This window comes from Protomyctophum bolini (assembly GCF_963924005.1).
Source record: "Protomyctophum bolini genome assembly, chromosome: 24".
NCBI classification, from domain to species: Eukaryota; Metazoa; Chordata; class Actinopteri; order Myctophiformes; family Myctophidae; genus Protomyctophum; species Protomyctophum bolini.
The window spans coordinates 19,184,592-19,209,728 of NC_137885.1; the positions used below are offsets into that span (position 1 = coordinate 19,184,592).

General features: G+C 40.7%; 1 protein-coding gene across 1 annotated transcript in view; it reads right to left on the minus strand.

The window, feature by feature from the left end:
• Positions 1–5,428, minus strand: part of ncam2 (neural cell adhesion molecule 2) — a 183,647-nt gene extending 178,219 nt beyond the window's left edge. Inside the window, exon 1 of the mRNA XM_080758053.1 lies at positions 5,349–5,428. Coding sequence (XP_080614179.1) covers positions 5,349–5,400 — 52 coding nt within the window. The 5' untranslated portion in view covers positions 5,401–5,428. The remainder of the gene's footprint in view (positions 1–5,348) is intronic.
• Positions 5,429–25,137: the final 19,709 nt, after the last annotated feature.

The following is a 25,137-nucleotide window of genomic DNA, read 5'->3' on the forward strand; positions in this document are numbered from 1 at the left end:
GTAGCCTACGGCGGCACTCTGTGCCCCGCTACGAGCTTGTATATCTATCGTTTTTATATAGCTAAAGTATAGAAAAATGGTTAAAGTGGTTCAAAGCTAAGGTCGGTGACACAGGTGCATTCCAGGCCTTAATGGGTTCATAAAATGCCACCCAGTGTTCTATGACGAACTTCTATGAAACCATTTCGACCTGTACACCTATACATTGTTTATTACACATCAGAACCACATCTGAACCCACAGTAACACTCCACAGGAGAGAATGAGCATATCTTCGGTCCGACTATCCGACACGCAATAGTCTGACTCTCTACCCCAACCCTAACCACATGGACGCGGAAGCCACGGGTGAGTCTTAAAAAGCCACGCATGAGTCTTAACTGGCCACACATGTTGGACTGATGCATGTCGGACTGTTAGTACGTCGGACCAACGTATGTGCCCTGTGCGTGCGTACGACCGTACGGAGTTAGTTAGCCTATGAATTCATTCATGCTATGCACAATTTTATTTGCATTGCATGGACAGAGCACCACCTCCTCCACCACCACTGTCAATCCAGTTAGTGGTTTGTTGTCACCAGTGGTTTGAGTGTTCATTTGCTTTGCTTCCTGCATGGTTATAGCTGCATACATTTACAGTATCAATGGTGCCCGCCTTTGCCCCTCTCTGAAGCCATGTTGTGAATGTAAACCATGGGAGACCAACTGCAAGACATGCAGCAGCTGTCTCCTCCAATCACATCTGTTTTGGACTGATTCAATTGTGTCTCAGCAAGATTAAATTATGTGTTATTAATTCTGCCACAATGCGACACCATAGAGAGAGACTCGGGCTATGGATACAATTCAAAACACTCCACGGAAAACAGATCTACTTGAACCAAATTAATTCGACTCATTCTTCATGACACCAGTCTCACTCACTGACGCCCAGTCCCTCAGTTCTTCGCTGAACGTGGTTTAAATGGCAACATATATTGTGCTACTTTAAGCCCTTTACACAGTACGTTTTCACACTCAGAGATGCCAACGTGGAAAAGGTAAAGATCCCAATCCAACCATATGCCAGTCAGTTTCCATGGAGGAAGACCCATACAGTTAATGTTAGAGGTTTCATGACATTAATTTTCATTTATTTGTATTTTTTATTTTAGGTTTTATGACCTCAATTACATCAGCGTATTCGTCCGTTATCAGTAACTGTATTAAATATACGAAATCAACCGTTATCAGGGCGCTAATATGGCCATACTGGCATACTAGACATTATGGTGTTTGGCTGTGTTCACCCGGACTGCAGACATAGCCTGGTCAAGGACTCCCCCTGCTGAACATGTCATTTCCAACTTTATTGTCGGGGCATGGCAACTAGGGGCTACTAATATTTACTATTCTCTGCCTATCGGGACATAACTCGGACGACGACACTCGGCACATGCGGTGCCTCACGTGGCTCAAGGCCACCAGACACGGCGCGCCTTACAAACATTCTGATTATCGGGTGATAACATCCGAAGCGGGTGATTACATCCAAAAAACCTGAACTTAGAACATTCAGTCGATTTTCTGTGGTCTGGAACTTTCTCTGGGGTTTGGAAGCCTTTCTAAGCTGCAATGTAAACAGGCAAAACAGTGAAAACTTCTGGCAAATCCCATTGACATGATGGGATTTTCTGTCTCTTACAGTACATCACAAAAAGCAGGAAACTCAGAGCACCTGTTTGAGCCAGAAAACCCCACACAACAGAAAATCTACTGAATGTTAAAAGTTCCGTTTTTTGGGTGCAATTGAGCTCAGAAAACCTACAAATGTTTTGTCACAATCCCTTTAAGGTGGAAAGTCCAAATTCAGAGATTCCAAAAGTCTGAGTGTATGTGCATCGACACGTGAGCTTGTAGATTGTAGATTTGAACAATTCAAAAATATTTAAAAATAAATGTTAATAGGGCCCAGGGTCTCAGAGGTTCATGGATCTGTGTATATCAAACTAGGGTTCCTTGACATTAAAAAGCTTGTATAGAGAACAGTGATTGTTTATCCAAGCCAGCTAGTTTATATAAATCACCCACTGCAACCTCTTAAAAAAATAAATGCAGACCTAGGTATTGTTCAGACTCAAAATGCTGTTGAAGTTTATGCAAGCCTGCAGGAAGAGAAACGGACATCGACGCCGGCTATGCTTGTCTCTGACGAAATGCAAAACGGGGGCCGCACTATGAACTTAACTGGATTGGGTGCTAAAGGGCCCCACATGGCCTGCTGACTCCAGCCGTTCCTTAAATTGATTTTTCATTCACAGCTTCCTGCGGGGGACCATTCAATTTTCATATGCACTGACTCTGCTATACGTGTGCGTCTCCCCTAGCCTTCCTGCTCCGTTAACCAAATAACACAATCAATTATACGTCGCAGGACCAGGATAGAGGCCATTTCTTATTGAAAAGAGCTTTGCATGTTAGTTTTTAATAGGACTTAAGTGCATGTTGCATAATGTTAAAGGAACCGCAGCGTCCAGTTTTAAGAGTATGGTCGGAAATGATCATAGAGGGATGTTTATTGATAGAGGGTTGTTGCTGCATGGCCATCGGTGTGAATTTCAGAAAAAGGCATGCTATACCTGTATGTGCCTGTGATGTTTCTATTTGGGTGGGCTTGCGGCCGTTCGCTGCATGTGAACGTGCGTGAGAAGAAGCTGCTTGTTGCTTATGTGTGAATGTGAACATGCAACATGAACTACAGCATGTAAGCAGACCACAAATCCATGCTTAAGCCCATGCTTTGCACTGTGCACGGGGAGTCACTCGAGCACCGGGGGCATAAATCTTTTAAACCCCGAGTCACTGACATTTCTTCCCACGACTACGGTGATCCAAAGAAATATCTTAATGGCCAATTTATACTTTGTCACACAACAGTGCATTGCGTAACGTATTAGCAGTAAGAGCTGTTCTTTTCGGCATGAAACGTCCACACGTGTGATGGAGTACTATTAATTTGAGCTTGATTTTGCCACTTGACATATCGTCTTGGGAGTGTCTCTGGTGAACCATGACAAGCACATCATTCATTTAGCTAAGAGTCAGGAAAAAGCCATGGCATGCACATAAAAGCTTCAGGGACGTTAAACTCAAGTAAGTGCAGCGTCAACAGACTGAAGTGGGATTGAAAATGAACCGGAAGGAAGGAGCAGAACAGATGACATCTGCAAAGATACTGTAACCTACGTTGCTTTTACATTACATGAACTTCTTCTTGAAGAAACTAGTTTGGCTCTGCGGCAAGTATTTGTAGGTCTTGCCCGACAAATATAATGAATATGCAGATTATAGTGCATTATTAGTATGATTATAGTGCATTATGTTATGTTTATTTATTTGGCATGGACGTTAATATATAATATAATACGTTAATAGTCTAAAATCCAATGACATTATAGACTGCATAGAAATTATTTCATATTGGGGAAATGAAGTCAACTTTCAACCTTGAACCCGTGAAAGGTGAGCAGAAACCATATTTAGTTATTTTTACACTGATGATGCATATTATTGACTAATATGACTTGACTGACAAAGTTCATTACTGAATAATTATTAAGTAAACAGGTCTTATATTGGAAACATTTTTGCAGGATTTGTACATGTTCTCATAGAACAGTTTGTATTGTCTTTGAAAACGTGTGAGGCTGCAGATGGTTGACGTGATGCAATGGCAACAATACTGAACTATGATAAACGATTGTCTTTTTTTACTACTGTACATATAAAAAAGTGAAAGTGTAATGATGTAAAGAAATGAGCAGACAAAACTTGGAACTGGTATTATACAATTGAGCTGGTAAATGGGTACTCTCTCCTGATTGGCTGAAATTGGCAACCCACCAGAAAATGTATTTGTTTATTAAATAATTGGAGATACAGGAAACTGAGAACCTTAACTGAACAAACATTCTGGCCACTTTTCCACCTAAATAACTTTCAAACTGGTTCCGTTCCAGATTATTGGGACCTTGGTGCTTACACAGAACTGGGGGGCCTTTTTTTTTTTTTTAAACACTCCCGCCAAGATTAGGCGTGGAAAAAGAACAGATCGAACCCGTTCAACCTCGGTGGAAAAGGGGCCTCTGTGGCAATGATTTATACTATTTCAATATAGATAGACCTTTAACAAAAACCAAAAAATCTTAAACATTAGACTATAGCAATCAACTTAAAACAGTAAAGGTAACCTTTTTAATTCCCTGCACTTGGAAAGCATTTATTAGCCAATATAAATGAATAAATTGAAATTATAATAATGTGCAGGCATTTATTTTTGTGTCAATGTTTGCACTGTCCAGTAAACACTACAAAGAGGCGCAATTTTTGCGCACTATTAATGTTTGTGGATTAATTCTTTGCAGCGCGCTCTGCTGCCACCTGCCGTATAGCGCCAGGGATTGAACGTGCGGAGTCAGTGAGACACGCACGGGGTCCACGACACTTTTAAGACCTAAACAAACACGAAACTGAATCAGCAGTGGAGCCGCAGTGTGTGAACTATAAAGCTATCAAATCTGCGTCTTGCAGTTACAGATTTTCCACAGAGGACAACAGGGGGGTAGTACAGGTGCGCCCAACAGTCCCAGCTCAGCATCAACTTGTAGCCTATAGCCCCATACATGCTGCTATTATTCTACATGCTGGCATAGCATTGGCACAAAGTAACTTTGCACAATATTCGATGTAATGGGTGCTCAGTATGCTTGCGCTATCGATGTCTGTGCAAGACAAGTGATGGATATTGAAGGAATCTAAACAGTCCTATAGCCAGTTCCTCCTCGACCATTATCGTCTACAGAGCCTGGAGCTAAGCTAGATGAAGGGATTGAGATGGGTAGGGAAGGATAAGATCGTAAGACAATAGAACAGTCTATACTGCGCTTAAAACAATGGCTAGAAAATAACGAAATATAGCCGAGAAACGTGTAAGTTCAACTGGTGTGAGTGACAGTTCAAAAGGTGCTATACTGTAAGTTAACACAAAAATTCAGATTTTCTTAAAAAAAAAAAAATCAGCCTGCAAAATCCATAAGTGTCTCGGCAGCCTTGATCAGAAATACATAGGCTAACACATAACTCGGGCAGTTCACAATCATAAGAGGAAAAGCAAACATTCCATGCCCCTTGTAAAGACGTGCTTTAACTACAAAACACCAGGGTAGTTAATTAAACAATACGCCCTTCTCTCATCTCAGCTCTCTCTCCTAAACAAGCAGCTGCTGCGGATCAAGTCAACGAGTCAACGACGCAACTTATTGCGCACAAAGTCACAAAGCTGGAGGAGAGCATGATTCTGATTCATACCTTGAATGCCGCAGACAAACATCCCGAGGAGGCAAACGACTTTGAGGATCATTTTCGAAGCAGTTGTCTCGCAGCTGACGGACCAGGACAGCGTTCCTTGTGTTCGGCTTCTTGGACGGAGCTGTTTGGAAATGTTCTTCTGTTGTAAATTAAAATCCACGGGGGTGACGACGCACGGTAGCTTACACACTCTCTGCTTTATGTATCCACACCGCCTATAGCTCTTGTTGTGCGTGGTGCCGGACTAATGTGACTGTTCTCTGGTGGCGACTGGTGCCTTCTCACACGCGCGCCATGCACTAGCCTCTCCTCTACTCATGCAGCGCCCCTTCTCTCACACACCCAACCCAGTCTGCGCGCACGTGTACAAATTGTTTAAAGGATCAATATAACTAAGTAAATTATATGATAACCCTTCCACAGGAGTAGCTTTTTTCACATGTAGGCTACAGTAGGTGATGTGAATAAGTAAAAATCACACCCGTGTGTCTTATCATTCCCCCCCACCGCCCCCCCCTTTTCCCCCTCACTGTATATGTATCTTTTCCCTTTTTGCTTCCTATATGATGAATTCCTGTTCTGTTTTTTAACTACATAGAAGTGTCTATTTGTATGTCTCTAAATGTTTTGATGAATTGAACAACAAACTGTTGTAAACAAGTGTAATGCTTAATTGGGTCGTCCACTCACAGTTAACAGTCTTTGTATTGAGTTTGTGCTTGAAATGTACTGTAATTCTACAAACCGTTAATAAATATTTCAATCAATCAATCATCATATCATACATGATATGTCTGGTGTGTGTCGGGTACACTGATTTATTCTCCAAAATACAAACGAACGACTGGAACATAACATCTATACTCAAGCAGGGGACAACTGACTGAGGGTTTAAGTAGACACGGGAATAACGATACACAGGTGAACAGAACTAACAATTTACTCTGGATTGGCTGACACTAAACAAGGGGGCGGAAATACGAACGCGCCCAAGGTGAAACGCAATTGCAATGCAGACTTGTGAGACAAGGCAGGTAAACAAATGGAGCAGAGTGCAGACAGGAAACAGTTCTACAATAAACACAGCTCATTCCGGCCAATCACAATTTGTGTCCTTGCACCTTCGTCAGAATCGTCATCAATGTTTGTGCAATGTTTTGTACAAACACTCAAAACTGGAAGCAATGCTTAACTAGAAAAGTCACAATTTTGAAAAATGTGTGTGTGGTTGCCACAGTTGCTTACATAGGCCCCTAATTCGGGATTTATCCCCCAAATATCATGTTTTTGCTTTTGGAACTTGGTTGATTGAACCAGCCGCGACATGTGATTCAAATTTGGGATGGATTGGACATTCCGTTCGTGATTTATGGAATTTTTTGTAAAATAGGCCCCTCCTACTATCTTCGGACGACGATTACGGCCGAACGATACGCACTACCAACATATTTTACGACTTACGGTTCAAGAGTTATAGGGAAAAACGCAAAGTGGGCTGTTATAGCGCCACCATGAGGCCGACTGATGTAATTCCTAATTTTCATAATTATTATGAACCTCCCCCCCAAGTCTTGTAAATATGGCTCTTATGGTCTCCAAAGGAAAAAATACTTAAATTGGAGCCTTAATTAGTCTTCGATCTTCCCATTATAAGTCTATGGAGAACTAATTAATTAATATCAATTAAACTATACAACGGATCTCTTAGCAATGAGCAAGCACACAATTCCCGATGAAGCCGGTCGATTTGACATATTATGGCTCCAGTGCGTGTGGCAAAAACTGGGAGGAGTAGTGCGGCAAAGTATTGCTTATTTACAATATCAATAGTCTGGTTGCCCACACTAATTACTGCTTTCAAGAAAACCATGGATTAGAACAACAAGGCCCATTATTGTCCAAATGTCAAACTTGCACACACGCTCCCCGAATGCCAACGATGATCGATGAACCTCTGCCCCAAATCTTCCAGAACGGCCTGTTATAGCGCCACCATGAGCAGCTTTTCACCATTTTTACCTATACAACTGCACCAATCTGCATGAAACGTTGCATGCTGCATGCACACTCCTTAGACAAGTTGTGATGATGCAATAAAGATACCATATAAGGACAATCATAATAGCTGCTATTTGGGCCATGAAGCCTGGAATGAAAAGTGGTTCTGTGACATCATCAGCTCAGGTTGTGGCCATGCAGTTAGTTTCACCTTAATTATGCACCAGTGGAAGCTTAATCATTAAGTGAATGCACTGCAGGAACATTTAATTACTGGAGTGCAGTTATATCATAACTATAATTTTACTGCATTAATAGACATTTAATCTTTTATGATTTACTATGTGTAAGGGATAGCTAGCGCTTATGGCATCATAACTATCATTTTACTACATTAAGACGGTTCATATTTTATGATTTACTGCAGGAGTGCAATTATATCACCTTCCATAACTATATCATTTTACAATGTTAAAAACCTTATGAGACACTCAATGTTCTCAGATTTCTTCCTCTATTTAAGAGGTGTAATTATTAGGGTTATACCTCCCTTTGTCCCCTGGCTGGATCGAGTCTGAGATATTCATGACATGGACTGCAACTTTCATGCATCATAATTAAAGGTAGGGTAAGGGATTTTCTTAGGTTCAAATAAGTGTTAAAGACTCCATAATTGTGATTGTCTGCTTTTTTTTCACCGCGCCCGGCAGCCGGTGAAAACTAGAGTTCCCAACAGGCCCACCTGTCCATTCAAACTCTAGACGGGCCTGCCCCAAAGTTATTAGTGCAGCCGCAGCTGGCGAAAACTAGGGTTCTCAACAGGCCCGAAATATTAAGGCCCGGCCCTATCAAACCCATGGCAGAAAAACAAAAACAGTAATAAATATCGATAAACATCAACAAACAGCACCAATCATTACAAAGGTGTGTGACGCAAAGTTAAGTTGTTTGTTGAAATGCAAACGGTATCCTGTAACTATACTGTGGCTTTCATCAGAAGGATATAGGCATAATGCAGAAGCATATTCTGGGGTTCATCTTAAGTGATGTTTTATTTCAATCTATATGAGTGCAGAATTGTCTGACTCTCACAAGATAAATGTTGGCCGTCTCTAGATACTGAGGGAACAACACTGACCCTGCTAATGTGGATATATCCCGTCTCAGTCTGTGAGCTTTTCTGGCACGTTTATAAAAAAAACAGCTCCCTGCAATTTATCTAGACAAATCTCTACAAACTGAGCATTAATCATCACAATCCACGATTTATTTTGTTGCGCATGAAGTGAAATTCAGTGCAGCAATAGTTCATGGAGCCACGGAAGTCAGGAGGCTACTTCTAATTATGTCTCCCCGGACCCCCCCATACAGTATATACTCCTACTAATCAGTCTATCTGTTTCCCCATTCCCTTCAAGTTAACTCACACACGCCCACAGTACCTCAGGCGGTCCATTTAAGCAGTCCATTATGCGTTCAACTCATCTACATGCTAGCTGACACAGTAGTTGTTCAGATGTCTGCGTTCAAATTCCCTCCACCTCCCTGGCCTCCTCCCTGTGGCATTTAGTTCTGTAATGAGTGAATCTGTGATTATATGTGATTTATGGGTTGTACTATGTGGTATCTAGTTATGAAATGGGTGATTCTGTGATTATAATGTGATTTATGGATTGTTCTACAGTATATGTATCATATCATTCATATGTGAAAGTTGGGTTAATCCTGAGCTGAAGTGTCTTAATGAAGTGTGTTTTGGGGTTATACACGTTGTTAAAGTGTATAGATTGCTTCCTTGAAGGTATAGTGGTTCTTATACTTAGCATTGACAAACTGAATATACTCCTCGCACTAAATAGAAAATAGACTTGAGGCAATGATGTGTTGCTTCATTCAACTTTTCTTTTTATATACATATGAGGGAATTCAACTGACACATGGGGTGCTGATCATCCTCACTTAAAGGAGGAGAAAAGTGTTTTGTGTTTTTGTTGTCTTTACTTTGGGGAGAACTGTGACAGAGAGTAAGTAATACATTCTGAAGCACAGTGGTGGGTTTTCTCAGTCCAAAGAGCCATGCAGCCCAGAAGCACTCAGCTGCCTGTGCAGCAGAAAAGGCCTATACTATTCTGTATAATCTTACTACACAAAATGAAGAAAACTATCCATCCTAATCCATTTTCTCCTTTAGGGGTTTACCAAGCCACCTGGAATTGCACACGGGCATTGGCATTATGCAAGGACTGATTGAAGATGATTTTTCAGTTTTTGTCCCAAATTTACATCCGTTCTCATTTATTTCTTTCTGCTCAGTCAACCACTTCAATTGATGTGCATCAAGTGATGTGAAATTGCATATGTGCATTGGTCATTGGCATTATGCAGGGACTGATGGAGGTCACTTTGTGTAACTATTCCCAAATTTAAGCTACAATGTCAAATGAATGTGTGTGAGAACATCAGCCAATTAGATTCTGAATCTTGGAATCAGTAGGCTATAGCCTCCAGAGGTGTACAGTAGATCATGTCTTTTTTTACAGGGCAAAAATTCACAAACATATATTCGTGCAAATCAATAGCCTATAGGGATCATAGATCACAGAAGAATCTGTATCAGTTAATTACCCGCCCGATGTACATTAAATACACTGCGAACTGAAGTTGAACATAAAAGATCTATCTATTGCACATAGATAGAATATGTGACTTGGCTGTTTGCACTAAGTCAGGTAGCAACCACTGTGAAAAAATAAATAAGGAAGAAGAATGCTGCTGGTGTATACAATATACCAAGAACTATTTGCAATGTAGATTTGATTTGATTATGCTCTTGAATCTTCCTCTTTTCTCTCTCTCTTTGCTTTTTTTGCACTTTTTCATTTAATATTAATTTTATATTTAATATTAATATTCTTTAATACTTTTCTTTTTTTATACTGTTGTTATTATCTACACTGAAGTGGTTTGTGTGTGCACCCCTTGTGGTGCGCAAACCGCGCGGCGAACGCCTTCTAGGGGGTGCGTGACATGAAAAGGGTAATGGCCGCTTTAGGCTGTTATTTAGCAGCACAAACGGCAAAATCCAGTAAAACACTGTTGTAAGGAGATGTATAGAGCAGCTGTGGGAGTATACAGCAGCTGCATGTCTCTCATTGCACTGACATTCTGGGATTATTTGCCATAATCATATTAAAAATGTATCCTTTTCAGCCAAATTCAACAAGACTTAGCGTTGGGGGTGCGTCAGCTATAGGTCAGGAGGTAACAGGGGGTGCACGGCCAATAAAGTTTGGGGACCGCTTATCTACAGTATGCTGCTGCAATGTCCTGAAGGAAGCGAAACCAAAATATAAGTTTACTCTTATGTGCCTGTACACAAGATGTAACAATAAAGAAGTATAACTTTGTACCTTGATATATCGGGTATATTTCCATGGTCTTGTGTGCAGACTGTGCCCACACTGGGCTGGCAGTGTAAACACCAGTACGGTCTTGCTGTAAAAGTATATGTTCTCCCTGACTCTTCCTTGACTCTGCAGTAATTGGATGTTCATTTTCTCATTCTTTTTTATCTTACTGACTGAGTTCAACGCCCGAGAACTTTTCCAATTCTCGGCTGTGCATGTCGAGTTGCACAGTGAATAAATACTATTAAACCCCATTGACTCATCTTTAGACACTTGTTCCAGTGTGATGATTTGTGTTAGTATATCATGTTCTGTTTCAGTACATTTCTTGTCAAAACAGTTTACAGAATGGCCATTGTGTTCTTTCGTTGCGCGGGTATCAAAATATCAGATTGTACGAATGGAAAAGAATGGGCTTGGACACGATGTGCAGAGCTTCGTTGTTGAATACTGAATTAGGCTGAAAATTGTCAAACATGGAATAATATTATATATTCAGCAAAAAAGGTCTATTCATCACATGCGACCTCATTACTTCCATTGAGCAAATGTATGTCATGCATAAGGCATTTATAAAGGTGTAACAACACAATTTCTGTTGAAAAAGAATATATATAGTATAATGCAATTGTTTAGTAACATTCAGTTGTAAATTGGATATTTCTATGTTGTGCACTTTTTGTCAGTTCTCAAGGTAATATTATCGTATATTATTATCTACACATTTCTATAGGATCAAACAGAGCTCCAGTGGTGTAAAGAAACAAAGTATATTTACTTAAGTACTGTACTTGCACTTTACTTGAGTATTTAAGTTAACTCACACACGCCCACTCAGGCGGTCCATTTATGGCAGCAGTCCATTTTGCGTTCAACTCATCTACATGCTAGCTGACACAGTAGTTGTTCAGATGTCTGCGTTCAAATTCCCTCCACCTCCCTGGCCTACTCCCTGTGGCATTTAGTTCTGTAATGAGTGAATCTGTGATTATATGTGATTTATGGGTTGTACTATGTGGTATCTAGTTCTGTAATGGGTGATTCTGTGATTATATGTGAGTTATGGGTTGTACTATGTGGTATCTAGTTCTGAAATGGGTGATTCTGTGATTATATGTGAGTTATGGGTTGTACTATGTGGTATCTATAGTTCTGAAATGGGTGATTCTGTGATTATAATGTGATTTTTTTGTCAGTTCTCAAGCTCAAGGTAATATTATCGTATATTATTATCTACACATTTCTATAGGATCAAACAGAGCTCCAGTGGTGTAAAGAAACAAAGTATATTTACTTAAGTACTGTACTTGCACTTTACTTGAGTATTTCCAATTTCCAGTACTTTTACTTCTACTTCACTACATTGCACATATTGTACTTTTACTTATTTGGAAACTTTAGTTATTTTGTAGATTTGGATTATTATTACAAAACATACATTACCCACTTCAGCACTATATACAGTACATTTTGACCATTTGAAAATAGCAGATCTACAAGCTCACACTGCATCGCGTTGCATGCGACGCATTTGGAGCTTGTAGATCTCTAATTTAAAAATATTTTTATACATTTAAAAACAATCCTTTTTTACTTTTGGTACTTTAAGTACATTTTGATGCCAATACCTTTGTACTTTTACTTTAAGTACATTTTGATGCCAATACCTTTGTACTTTTACTTTAAGTACATTTTGATGCCAATACCTTTGTACTTTTACTTTTGTACATTTTGAATTCCGGACATTTACTTTTAGTGCTTCTACATTGCAGTATTGATACTTATACTTAATTACTTATAAGAATTGAGTACTTTTCCCACCTCTGCAGAGCTCAATAATGCTGTATTACTGTATGATTTTAAAACATATAGGGCTATACACTTTTATATTGTCAGTCTAATCATATGTGTTAATCTGATCTCCTCTTATCAGACACGTCTGATAGGATGTCTGTCATGTTCAGCTGGGAGATTTAATTTGAAATGATTGCTTTTGACAGTGCCAGATAATGTGATTGTAATCTTCTCAAAGAAAAGCTTAGATACCACAAATCCTCTGCACCCACCATTTCTAAAACAGGCCCATGTTGTACCCAAACAGACATCGCTGCTGTCCGGAGGAAACCAACTCACTCCAAAATGTTCATTTTTCAGGAAATTAAAAATCTGTATATTTTGAAAACAAAGAAATAGTGCCACTTCAAAGTTGGTGTTGTGACTTTATATATTGTCAATTACTTGCATGAGAGGGCAGAGGTGGTGGAGTTAGTTGCTTTATCAGAGATTTTGAGGGTCCAAAGTAGTTAAGAGGTTTTGTCCAATTGGTTTCCATTGGTTCAATATTTTCTAAACAACACACAGGCGTAAAGAGCGTTCAATAGCACTGATTTATGAATTGTTGGGGGTTTCCTCCCGACAGCAACGACATATAGACCCCAGGAAGAGTATAGCTGCTGTGACTCACAGTAAGCTAATGGGGATCTAATAAATAAATCAAATCAAAATATAGCTTGCATGAATTCTATGTGTTGTTTTCTGTGTTAGTGAGGCGACATGAAACAATATAACAATATCCCAGTATGCTTCAACTAAAGAATGACATTGCCTGCTGGTTGTGCATAAGTCATTAGATGTCCTTCAAGAACTGGCCACTATATTCTGCTATAGTACATTTCTGCCAGTTAATTCATATATGGAAAAAAGGATATGTCCCAGTTGCATGCTAGCGATGTTTTCTAGTTCTTGTTTGTTATTATGCAAATATAATAATAAGAATAATATACTAATTTGTTTGTTGATGTTTATCGATATTTATTACTGTTTTTGTTTTTCTGCCATAGGTTTCTGTGAGGATTATGATCATGACAACCTTGTAAACTAAAATAAAAAAGCAACGCAAAAAAAGAAAACATCACTGATTGGACATTAATTAGGTAGACATCACTTCACTAGTCACATGACTGTGGAGTGCGGACAGTTTGGTGAATGCACGGACCATTTACATATCCTTGACATGAAATAGTTTGAGCACCACTGACATAGAAACAGGTTTTTCAGAAAACTGATTTTGAAGACATTTTGTAGAATCTGGTCTCAGGTCTTAATTGCAGCTTTGTTCATGAACTACACAGCTAAAACTTACATTAAATAGGTAAATCCTATTATTGCATTGTGAGGAATTATTAATGTTCCTGTATTCTGAATTGTGTTGGGGGGTCTGTGTGATGATGATTACGTTAGTAAATTTGTTTTACAACCTGCCAGCAAACCACATTGGCCTCCTGCAGTCCTGCAATAACTTCTTAGACTACAAATTATAGGCAGAAAACATTCAAAGTGTGTCAGTTTCAGTAGAAAATGACAGCATTAATCCTAACAATGCTGTTGGTATGGTATGACGTAGCGCGTGGAAGGAACACGTTATTCCGACCAGTTCCTTTCCCCTCCATCAGGCGCCCTGGCTGGCCAGGGGGAGGTAGTTTAGAGACCAGGAGGCCTATTGGAGAGAGAGGCAGGCTGTCCTGTATACAGTAACTGGAAGGCTAGAGGTTTTATAACCCAAAAAACCCAGGTGTCCATCACCATCACCACATGTCCTGTCAGAATGTCCTTGGGCTAAAGATATTACCTGCTGCAGTTCTACAGGTTTTTGTTCTTTTAACCCACGTACTGTGTGTATATCCTGTCTATTCTTCACTGGCCAGAGCCCCTCAGAGCTCCGGGCTTTAACCCATTTAGACCTGAGGCCAATTCTAAAAAATATTTATTAACAGTTTTCTGAAAACTATATGTTTCTATATCAGTGGTTCTCGAACTATTTCATGTGGTGCATGTGCATGTGCAACCCATTGTGAGCTTGTAGATTGGATTTAATATTCTCTAATTTTTTAATTAAAACATTTTGAAACATTCGGAAAAAAAGGCTTAAAGATGTTGAAAATGTGCCCAAAATAGAAATGTCTGTGTTAATGTGGTTATTTAATAATGAAAGATACTGAATAGGTCTCAAAAATACAGATTAAGCACAGTACATAATAGTACCACAGCGCTTTCAAGAAGACACATTTAGACAACTATGTGCATCATCATCTGGGTACTTGCTGGCCTGTGGTTTGTAAATAAAAACTAATTTGCAATGCAACACATGCATGCATGAACAGAAACCCCCCTGGACACCATGTTAATTAGACCATCTATTAGTGTGCTGTCAGCCTTGCCTCGTCAGATGGGTCTAAAGGGGTGAGGGAATGAAGCAAACCCACCGAGGGGTTTAGACCCTACGAAGGCTTCACACAGCAGCTGTCTTCACATTGGAGACTGATGTCATAGGTCGCTTTGGAAGGAACATCTCAATGTCTCAAACATTTTCCATTTTAAGACTTCATACTTTTTCCAAGCCTATATTGATGCCACTTTTGAAACAAAATCTCATTATTCCGATAATTAATTAACTATGCACATTTCCCATTCTTTTGCAAATTCCTTTTTGTTGGATTTGATACTAGTTGTATCAAAGGCGTGTTCCCCAAAATCACACTGTGACATTGATGGTGTCATACCATTCATGTAAGCATTGGGGTGTCACTGGTAACTGTAGTTGTGTTCTGGGGTTTTGTGTCCAAAACCGTATGTGACACAAATGTGTGGGAGTGTGACACTGTTACACTGTGAGTGTAAAACGTACCTGGAAATTAAGATAATTTGTATTTGCGAGTGCGACACTCCAAGAAGATAATTGCAAGGCCATATAAGGTTCAGGATGAGTTGTGCCAGTGTGCTCTGTAACAGTTTTGGGTTCATAGTACAGTCTCTGTTATTCCTCATCTAAATCAGGACAGTTTTCGGAAAAATCTATGTTTCTATGTTAGTGGTTCTCAAACTATTGGCCTAGGTGCATGTAGGACCGAAAAACTGTATGTAATTGGCCGCCGATCTCCATTTGAAAATATGTTGTTTCAGGGCCCCCCCAGAAGATTTGAGTTAAAAACGTTCTCTGTGAAAGAATATAGATCCAAAGTTTTGCACACATGTTCACGAAGCTTGTATATCTGGAATTGGAACTGGAACACTATAAAAATTAACCTGATACATGGCAACTCTCTCCTGATTGGCTGACATTTTGTCACCCTACCTGAAAATGTATTTTCTGTTTATTAACCCATTTGGGACTAAGGCTGATTCTAAAAACACCTTCTAAATACTGACCTAAGTTTTCAGAAAAGGTTCTACATTGCTATATACTGTACATATAGCAACAAAGAGGGTTCCCGTCCTGAATGGGTAAAACACCAAAAGGAGTATGGTTCCCGTCCTGAATGGGAAGACCTGGAGAGACAGGCAGACTCCTGTTACTGAACAAACACTCTACAGTCTATAGCAATGATTACTATCAGATTATAGAGAAACTTTTAACATTTTGCTTTAACCAAAAAACATCCCTTACTCTACCTTTAATAGCACATTTTCACTATGATTGACTACCATCTGGTTTGTTGTCATGCAGACTACACAGTACATACAATGAACAGGAAACAGGAGAACTGATCATCTTGTGGTTGGCTTGGAGGAATAGAAGTTCCATATTATGTGGCCGGCTGTTATCCCGTCTCCCCGTCGCTGAAGCCCAGCACACAGCATGGCTCTCCATATTGATTTACAACAGCCATCAATCAGCCTTCCTCGAGTCGGAGAAAACCTTCACTCCTGACTCAGATAAAATGCTATTACGGAGGGATAGCCTCCAGGCCCGCTGGAGGTTCTGGGACAACCAGAAAGCCCACCCCACCCCCTTCCCTTTCGCCTTAGCAGTGCATCAATCCCCCAAACCAGGCCGCCAACGGGACAGCGATGAAATACATGAGCCAAGAGCCCCGCCTCGATCACAGTCTCCCTCTCAGGACATCTATCTCACTCAACAGCCTGGGCTCTCACCCAAGCCATGCATGGATCTTCATGACTGAATCCCCCCTGTCTGTCCTGGTGTGATACAGGGATGTTAGCTAGCTTGCTGCTACGGACAGGCGGGTGTATATCTTTATTGGTCCGACTGTCCAAACAGTCTGACACGCAATAGTCCGACACCCTATACCCCGCCCAAACCCTAACCTAAAGTTAACCGCACGTGGAAGCCACAGGTGAGTCTTAACCGGTCTTAACCGGTCCCGTCTGGGGCAGGCCCAGACGGGTAAGCCCTTCTTATGGTTGAAGGCTAAGTTGAGTTTAGTTAAACAATAATTTTCATACACAGATCTCCCACCACATCAGGACATTGTGGTACTGCAGATAAAACTGCTTTAGAAGGCAGACAGAAATTACATGGACTGGTTATGTCAGAGTGGTGATTTAGGCTCAAACCGTTTGAGGGACATCAATATTGGCAGTTGTCGTTATTCGGGAATTGAGGTCTTTGGCCGCCTGTGAGTGTGCACAAGAAATAAAATATGGATTGCCCCGGTAGATTGTAAGATTATCTGCAGACCGACAGACACGCACGCGCACACACACACACACACACACACACACACACACACACACACACACACACACACATACAAACACACACACACACACACACACACACACACACACACACACACACACGCACACACACACACACACACACACACACACAGGCACCCACGCTAGCGATCGCCTGCATCATAGCAGACATGATGAAGGTGAACATATCTGTTTGTCAAGCAGTGCAGGCCCCACGTGATTGATCTCGCATTAAAATACGTGTTGTGCGTTTATAATAAAGCATCAGGGAGGATGGATAAACCGTTCTTTATGGTGGGTACTTAACACAATACGGTCACAGAGACACAGTGTGTGCGCTCGGTGGCATGAGTTATGGCATTCTGGGGTCAAATTTGTATTTACCGGCGACAAAATGAAAAACACCACGACAACAAAGTGGTGCAGGGAATCTATTACAGACCACCCCTGCCCTGTAGTGTATATTCCACAGGTATTAAAAACATAATTAGGAACTTAACTGCGTGCGTGCGTGCGTGCGTGCGTGCGTGCATGTGTGCGACTGTGTGGCTGTGCGTCTGTGCGTCTGTGTCTACAGAAAAAGCAGGGTGATGGAGAGAGGCAAGAAGATCAGTGATTCTGAGAACATAATTATATTGACTGAACTGAATGTCGATGAAATGTGTCTCCTCCACTTAAACACATGGTTCAGCAAAATGATCCACAAGTCTTTGGTACGAAGGTAGTATAGTACACACAAGATTCAACGTGTTAGTAAAACATTTTATATTAAGCATTAATTTAAAAACAAAATGATGAATCAAATGCCACAAAGCCCAAATTAAGGAAACACACATACCAATCAATCAATCAATTAATCAATCAATCAATCAATCAAACAAACAAACAAACAAACAAACAAACAAACAAACAAACATATTTAACAAAGGACTGGTTTTAGTATCTCATCCAAGCTATAGAGGTAATAAAATACTGGAAAAGAATGCACTGCTTAATAATGTAATGCTGCTTCTGCGGTAATTTAATACATACCATACCGGTATTTACTATTTACAATTTAGGCATTTAGCAGACGCTCTGAATCCGGAGTGATTTACAGTAAGCAAGAACAACACATGGAAATACATCAAATACATAGAAATAGTCATCTAGGATCATAAGCAAGCTAAGAACCTAGCATCCGTCTAACAGTAGAATAACAATAAAACTATGAGTATACATTATATATGTCATTGTCTACATATGCTATCTAAATTGTAGATGTAGTTTAGCCTTTGCATACGCCTGTAAGGTCGTCAAGCCTATAGGGCAAGTGCTATGTCACATCTTGGAATAGCATGATGATTATACAGTATACTACAGCACACCATAATGTTCGCAAAAGGGTTTTCACTGTTGAATGTGCTGCAATTAAAGCGCTTTGGTCTAGAAGCAGGAGAAAGCATTATCATTAAAAGCCATACATTTTGGAGTCGTGCAATTATGAGTCTTCAAGAGGTCAAGCGGAAATGATGCTTTGTCTAAATTGCATAATTTACTGTAGGTGTTTGAAAGCTCAGGCCACACCACTGAGCTGAGGCTATATATGAAAATGTTTTCAACATAACAGCAGTAAAGGAAATCATAATGATTTTAAAATGGGGAAGGATGCGTTATGCAATGAAGTTTTATTTTAGCCTGTTTGCAGAGATTTTATAAAGTCCACACTATATAAAAACTCTCTGGCTCTCTGTCTCTGAACCTCAGAGGCTGCGTCACTCAACTCTGTAATGACCTCAACCTCCTTTAGCTGTTAATGAGAAGGTCACAATATGAACATCTGGCATTCACAGTCATTTGAGACCTGAGAGCGAGAGAGAGAGAGAGAGAGAGAGAGAGAGAGAGAGAGGTTTCTTGAAAGGATCCCTGGCTAATAAGCCAAATATGCCTTAGTACATTATAATTGCCCTCCATAACAAAAAATGAAATTAAAAAAAATATATTTTATTCATTTTATAAATAGTTAATCTTTTTATACTCAAGGCGGACAGCGCCCGTAGCAAGGTGATGATGTAATTTGTCCATGTGTGTGGTCCAGCCCTATATGGAATGTATGGAATGCATTGTGCTAATAAAACTGTATTTAAAAAATATGGTTTTGATGCTCATATTAAGGAAGTACTACGTTGTAGTAAGACATGCTAATGACATTCATTTGAGCTGGACCACACATGGACAAATGACATGGGAGTGGAGGCAGGGAGGGTGTCCTAAATTGTGTCCGAATCATATTATTCACATTGTGATCGGATGGGGTTTATAAAATCTAAAATGCTTGCGGGCTTGATGAGTTGATGTGTGATAACTGAGGGAGCTGGAAACAGGTGCACCATCAGGCATGAATCCGGGACCCAAACCTAACACCTACACCCACGACACAGACAGAGGAGAGGGTGTGACAAAGACAGACATCATAGACATGACAGCTACACACATGATGCACACGCTTGACGCTATAAAATAAAATTCACTTGATTTGACTTATTACAGCAAGCCAGGAGAGAGAGAGGGAGAGACTGTAGCTAATTTCAGAGAGATGGCGGGATGAGCAGGGAGGAGCATGTTGGAGTGTGTGTATGTAATAGGCAAGGAACATAATGAAAGGAAAGGACGTGAGTGGTTGGCAATGGATTTCCATCGAACTTCGCACCGGAAGTTCGATGAAACACATGGCAGTGAATGGAGTCGGCTGGACCAGCTCTTGAACAAGCTCAAGCTCAGAATGCATCGCATTGTGATTCGTGTCGCATTAATTGTGACCTTGTAGATCGGCTATTTCCAAATGGCAAAAATGTATATAGGGCTGCCGCTGAAGTTGATAATATATGTTTTGTAATAATAATCACAATCTACAAAGTAACTAGTAACAAAAGTTTTCAAATAAATGTAGTGGAGTGATTAAAGTACACTATTTGCCTCTGAGATTTATAGTGGAGTAGAAGTAAAAGTATTGGAAATTGGAAATACTCAAGTCAAATACAAATACCTCAAAATTGTACAGCACTTAAGTAAATAAACTATTATTCCTGTCTACTACGAGTAGGCTACAGTGTCGCACATAGAAAAATACGGACTCATCGCAGCGCAACATGTGCTGTATAATCCAGGCTTCAGGGTGTGTTTTTGTGGTAATTGCTGTTGCATATTAGCAATAACAACAACAAGGGCAGTATAGTGGTACTGTAGTTGTACTAATGATACAGAGGTGGTAGTAATAGTAGTATTGATATTAGTAAAAAAGTATATTAGTATTATAATGCTATAATATAACCAACCCCAAAATACTCACAATGCAGTTCGGAGGATCCAACCTGCAATACATTTGCTGCACCTTCTGCAGATGACAGTATGCATGCAACATCTGAAGGATACCATCTATACGCAATTCACTGCTCATTCAGCCGCCCTTGCACATCTCCCACCCACGATTCTATTGTCATCTTTTTATCTGATGGGAAATAAATGTGGCAGGGAGGAACAAAATGCCATTTCTGCGTCGATTGTGTCGAACTCGAAGCCTATACAGAAATGAACCGTGATGTATGGGGGGTTAACGTTATATGTCGGGTGCCCTTTGGATGACCTTGGAGTGCAATGTCACACACAAGAAGACGAAGAACTCTCTTTTTTCCCCAGACTTCCACCCTCATATCACAGGGGAGAGGGAAAATAAATCCTATTTAAATGACACTAAGCGGAGGGGGGCGTGGACAATGTATTAGCAATAGTAACGGAAATGGCTGAATGCAATGCAATTCAAGATGATGTCTCATAAGTCAAAAGTGGAAATGATATAGCTCGGGCATAAAAGGTTACATTAATTTCAGCAGAGCATGTAAATGCTAATGTTTACTGCAGTCACGTCCATTAGAAACCCATTAGCAACCCCATTACAATAATGAATTTAAATTTGACTTGGCCCACCTCAATACACTGATAATGCTCTTTAGGCTGACCTTATTGTAACACACAGACGAGATTATTAATAACTATGTTTCCGCCATCTACTGATGAAGCTGAACACAAAATCAATGGAGCGCAGCACTATCTGGGATGAATTGACCGTGTCTGGAAAACACAGTTGTAGATGCATGCAACATGCCAATATGCTATGATTACAGAAAACAAGCTAATTAGTTTGAGGGTGAGATCGTTTCCCACATCTTAACGAGAGGAAGTAACCGTCAACTGTGGAATCCTGAGTGTACAAATGTACAAATGTGGTTACATTGGTAAATTCTCAGAGTTAAAGTGACATATATTTCACCGCTGGAAGAAACTGCAGTCACTCAATGTTAATAGTATTTGTTGTAGATAACAGTAGCACAATTTGAAATGTGTAGGTCTAGTCTAGTGTTTGACTGGATTGCTGAATTCCTGCAATGCCCATAATGCTTTGGTGTACTTGCCCCTCCTTGTGGAGAGGGGGGTGGCTGCGTGGAGGTTTGACTTGTAGTCCAGGAAGGAAGTGAGACCACAATTTTATGACAAATTTTGGTCATGAACATGGCACCATGACAAAAATCACATATTGCACACAGAAACGCCAGGAAAGTGTTTCTTGTATTGTAAACATCATTAAAATAAGATCTGGTTGCAAAAGGGGTGAAGTGGCCCTGTCAAAAGGCTCATGGAGAGTCACCCAATCAAGCCTGAGTGAGTGGCAGCTTGTTCATTGGCCACGCACAGGTGTGGGAGGCTATATAAGTAGAACTAGCTGCACTCTTTCCTCCATGCATGCTCAGATCACCACACCAGTGATGTCTCTTGTCTCCCAACTTCCAGAACTATACCATCTCTCTCCAACCCTCAAACTGTGTGCATCAAAGAACAAACGTGAGTCAGAAAGCCAACATCAACTGTTTGTTCATTGCCATCATCACCTCTTCACCCATTATGGACTCACAGCACATAGGCCCAATGTGCTTTGTGTCAAATGTTTGCTACAGTTTGTGTATTACAACTTGTAATTTACAAGATGACCAGCAGTTCATATTTCTGTTCATATCTAGTTTATTGAAACTGAAATGTGTCATTATTGTCTCCACCAGGCCGAAGGCACACACTCCATGGACGCCAACGATGAACCTCTGGCCCAAATTTTCCAGAACAGCCTGTTATAGCGCCACCAGGAGGCTGACTTTTGAAAAGCACATTTTTGATACTTATACTTTGATATTATACATTTTTGATATTCTATAAGTATAATATATTATATATTATTATAATATTGGATATATCCGATATTTCATATTCCATCTTAATTGGCCAACATTGGCTTTCAAAGTTTGCAGGATTGGCCCATTTTGAACAAAAAGCCTTGACTCATGAACGCAGCGTGCAATTTACGTGAAATCTTTCACTTTCCTGCTAGGCTGAGGAATATATCCCACCCTTTTCACATTGGCCTGTTATAGTGCCACCAACAGGTGGACTTTTGCAAATCATGGCCTGATGCCTTATTTGGATGAGACTGCATGAGACCCAAATCAACGAGAGGAAGAGGGATCGGAGGCATCTGCAGGAAAGGGAGTACATCACTAAGCACACGATGCAACAGCGAGACGGGCAAGACAGAAATTGGAGGAGGCCCAGATAGTCTCATCTTTCCTGGAGCAGAACGAGCAGGCAGATGTTGGTCCAGAGAGTCCGTCCACCACACGTTGGGGGGCAGTTGCATGTACAGGTTTTCAGCGCCACTATCGGACGAGTCCAGCCAGTTAGACGAGTCATTGGAGCTGATCTAACCGGCTTGCTCCTGGACCACATCCGGACACCTTGGCACTGGCAGGTCCCCTTCCGGTGGTGGCTCGCGTTTGTCAAGAACCATCTTGTTCTGTGCGCTCGTCCCTGGGATAGCCATCGCCTGATCGCCTGGTTGGCTGGCTCACACAGTCAGACCGGGTCTCCGGTGTTCTGGTTGGTCAGTGGGACAGGCTGTTCTCCTTCTCATTTGTTCAGCCACAGGGCTCATGAATCGGACAGCCACCAGAGGGCACATGAACTGTACCTCCTGCTTGCCATGACGGATGCTCCTTCTGGTCTGCATTCTCGAGTGCAGAGGGCGAGTGCGGATGCCTGTCCCACCTTGCGCTGGTTCCTCTGCCACTGGCTCAAAGCGTAGGCCACCATTAGGCAGAATCCTCCTGTTCTTGCCAGTTTTCCAGGCCTTTATAGGCGTGAATCCTTTGCGGGGTTTGCTACAGTTTGTGTGTATTACAAGATGACCAGCAGTTCATATTTCTGTTATTTCCCTTTGGTTTATTGAAACTGAAATGTGGACTAATTAGAGTGTTTGACCATTGATCGTGTGTGTGGCCCTCATTCTATAGGCATATATGCCATTATTATTAAGTGATGCCTTATTTGGATATGAATTATCTCAAGATATTAAGATGGTTTATTATTGGATTGAACTGCTATTTATGATTTGTTGATTGGATATGATTGTTATTATTGCTGATACAATTCTATAATCTGTGTTTTCTTTATGTACTGAGCACATACCACAAGTAAATTGCCACAGAGAATCCTGCCTCCTTTCATTCCCTATAGTCAGCCTGGCCGGTGGCCTTGCCTGCTCACCTCTGTCAGTCACTAAACCTGAACTATTCCAGAGAGACACTCTTTCAGGCCCTTTAACACTGTGGATTTTATTGTGTACAGTCAAGGGTGCGAAGGGTACGCAGATAATAGGATTGGAGAGATTTACTATGGATTTCACATCCTTGGAACAAATTCTGTGAAATTGTTATCGGTGCAGCTGCAGAGAGCCATGTGTACTGTGTGACAGTGTGTGTCTAGCCAACCTTCCTACAGTCTCCATGCTTGTCCAGCACAAATCACAGAGATGGACCTTTCACCGGTTCATGGAAAATCAAATGACATATCGTTGCTGTCGGTTGGAAATCTTGTATGTCCAAAACCGTTCCATATTTGAGGAGAGCTATAGCCCCTCGAGCTTTGAGTGTTTGTATTTAACGTACAATGAAGTATATCGGGTTTAGGTTAAAGGATGGGGGGGGGGGGGGGGGGGGGGGGGGCGGGGACTAAATGTTCAAAATGAAAGATTTAAGATATTGACGCACAAAGCAAGGTTTTGACAGGCTATGATTACATGTGCTGACCATTTTTAGTGTCATGCAAAGAAAACTTGAAAATATGGCCCAAGGCTGATGCAATGCAATGCTTGAATTATTCATTATACAGATAAGCACTTTTCCGAGGGCAAATTAAAAGTTAATGAGCATTTTGGTAGAAGAAAACTGTTTCCCGGGCAGTATGTAAGGTGCTATACTAATAGGAAGTATCTCATTGAACAACCACCTTCCCTCAAACACCCTGCTGTAGTATGTGCACGAACACACGCACGCATCAATTAACTGTAGGATGGATGTGGGATTATTACATTAGCATTTTTAGCAAACAATTAACTTTGAACACCTCTGTGTCTGCATCAACCTTTTATGACGTAGCTTCTTCTAATTAACTAAAATATCAGATCCTGTGTCTAGGCGAGCCATGACCTTTGACTCGATCTAAATGTCTCAATAGATGAGCAAAGGGAGACGACATATAACGACCACAATAATATTGTGTTAACGTACACTACCGTCCAGGACAGGCTTCAAACACGCCTCGAAGATTATCATTATTGTATGAATAATAGCACTGACGTCATGCTGACGTAATAATAGACTAATCACATGACAGCCAAGATCCGCCTGGAACTCGTGCCATTAATAGATTAGATGAGATTAGTCCATTTCTCAAAAGGAAAACAAATGACTAACACTATTTGAGACAGTTCTTCTGAGTACAGTCCACGACCCAAACATTGTCTGATG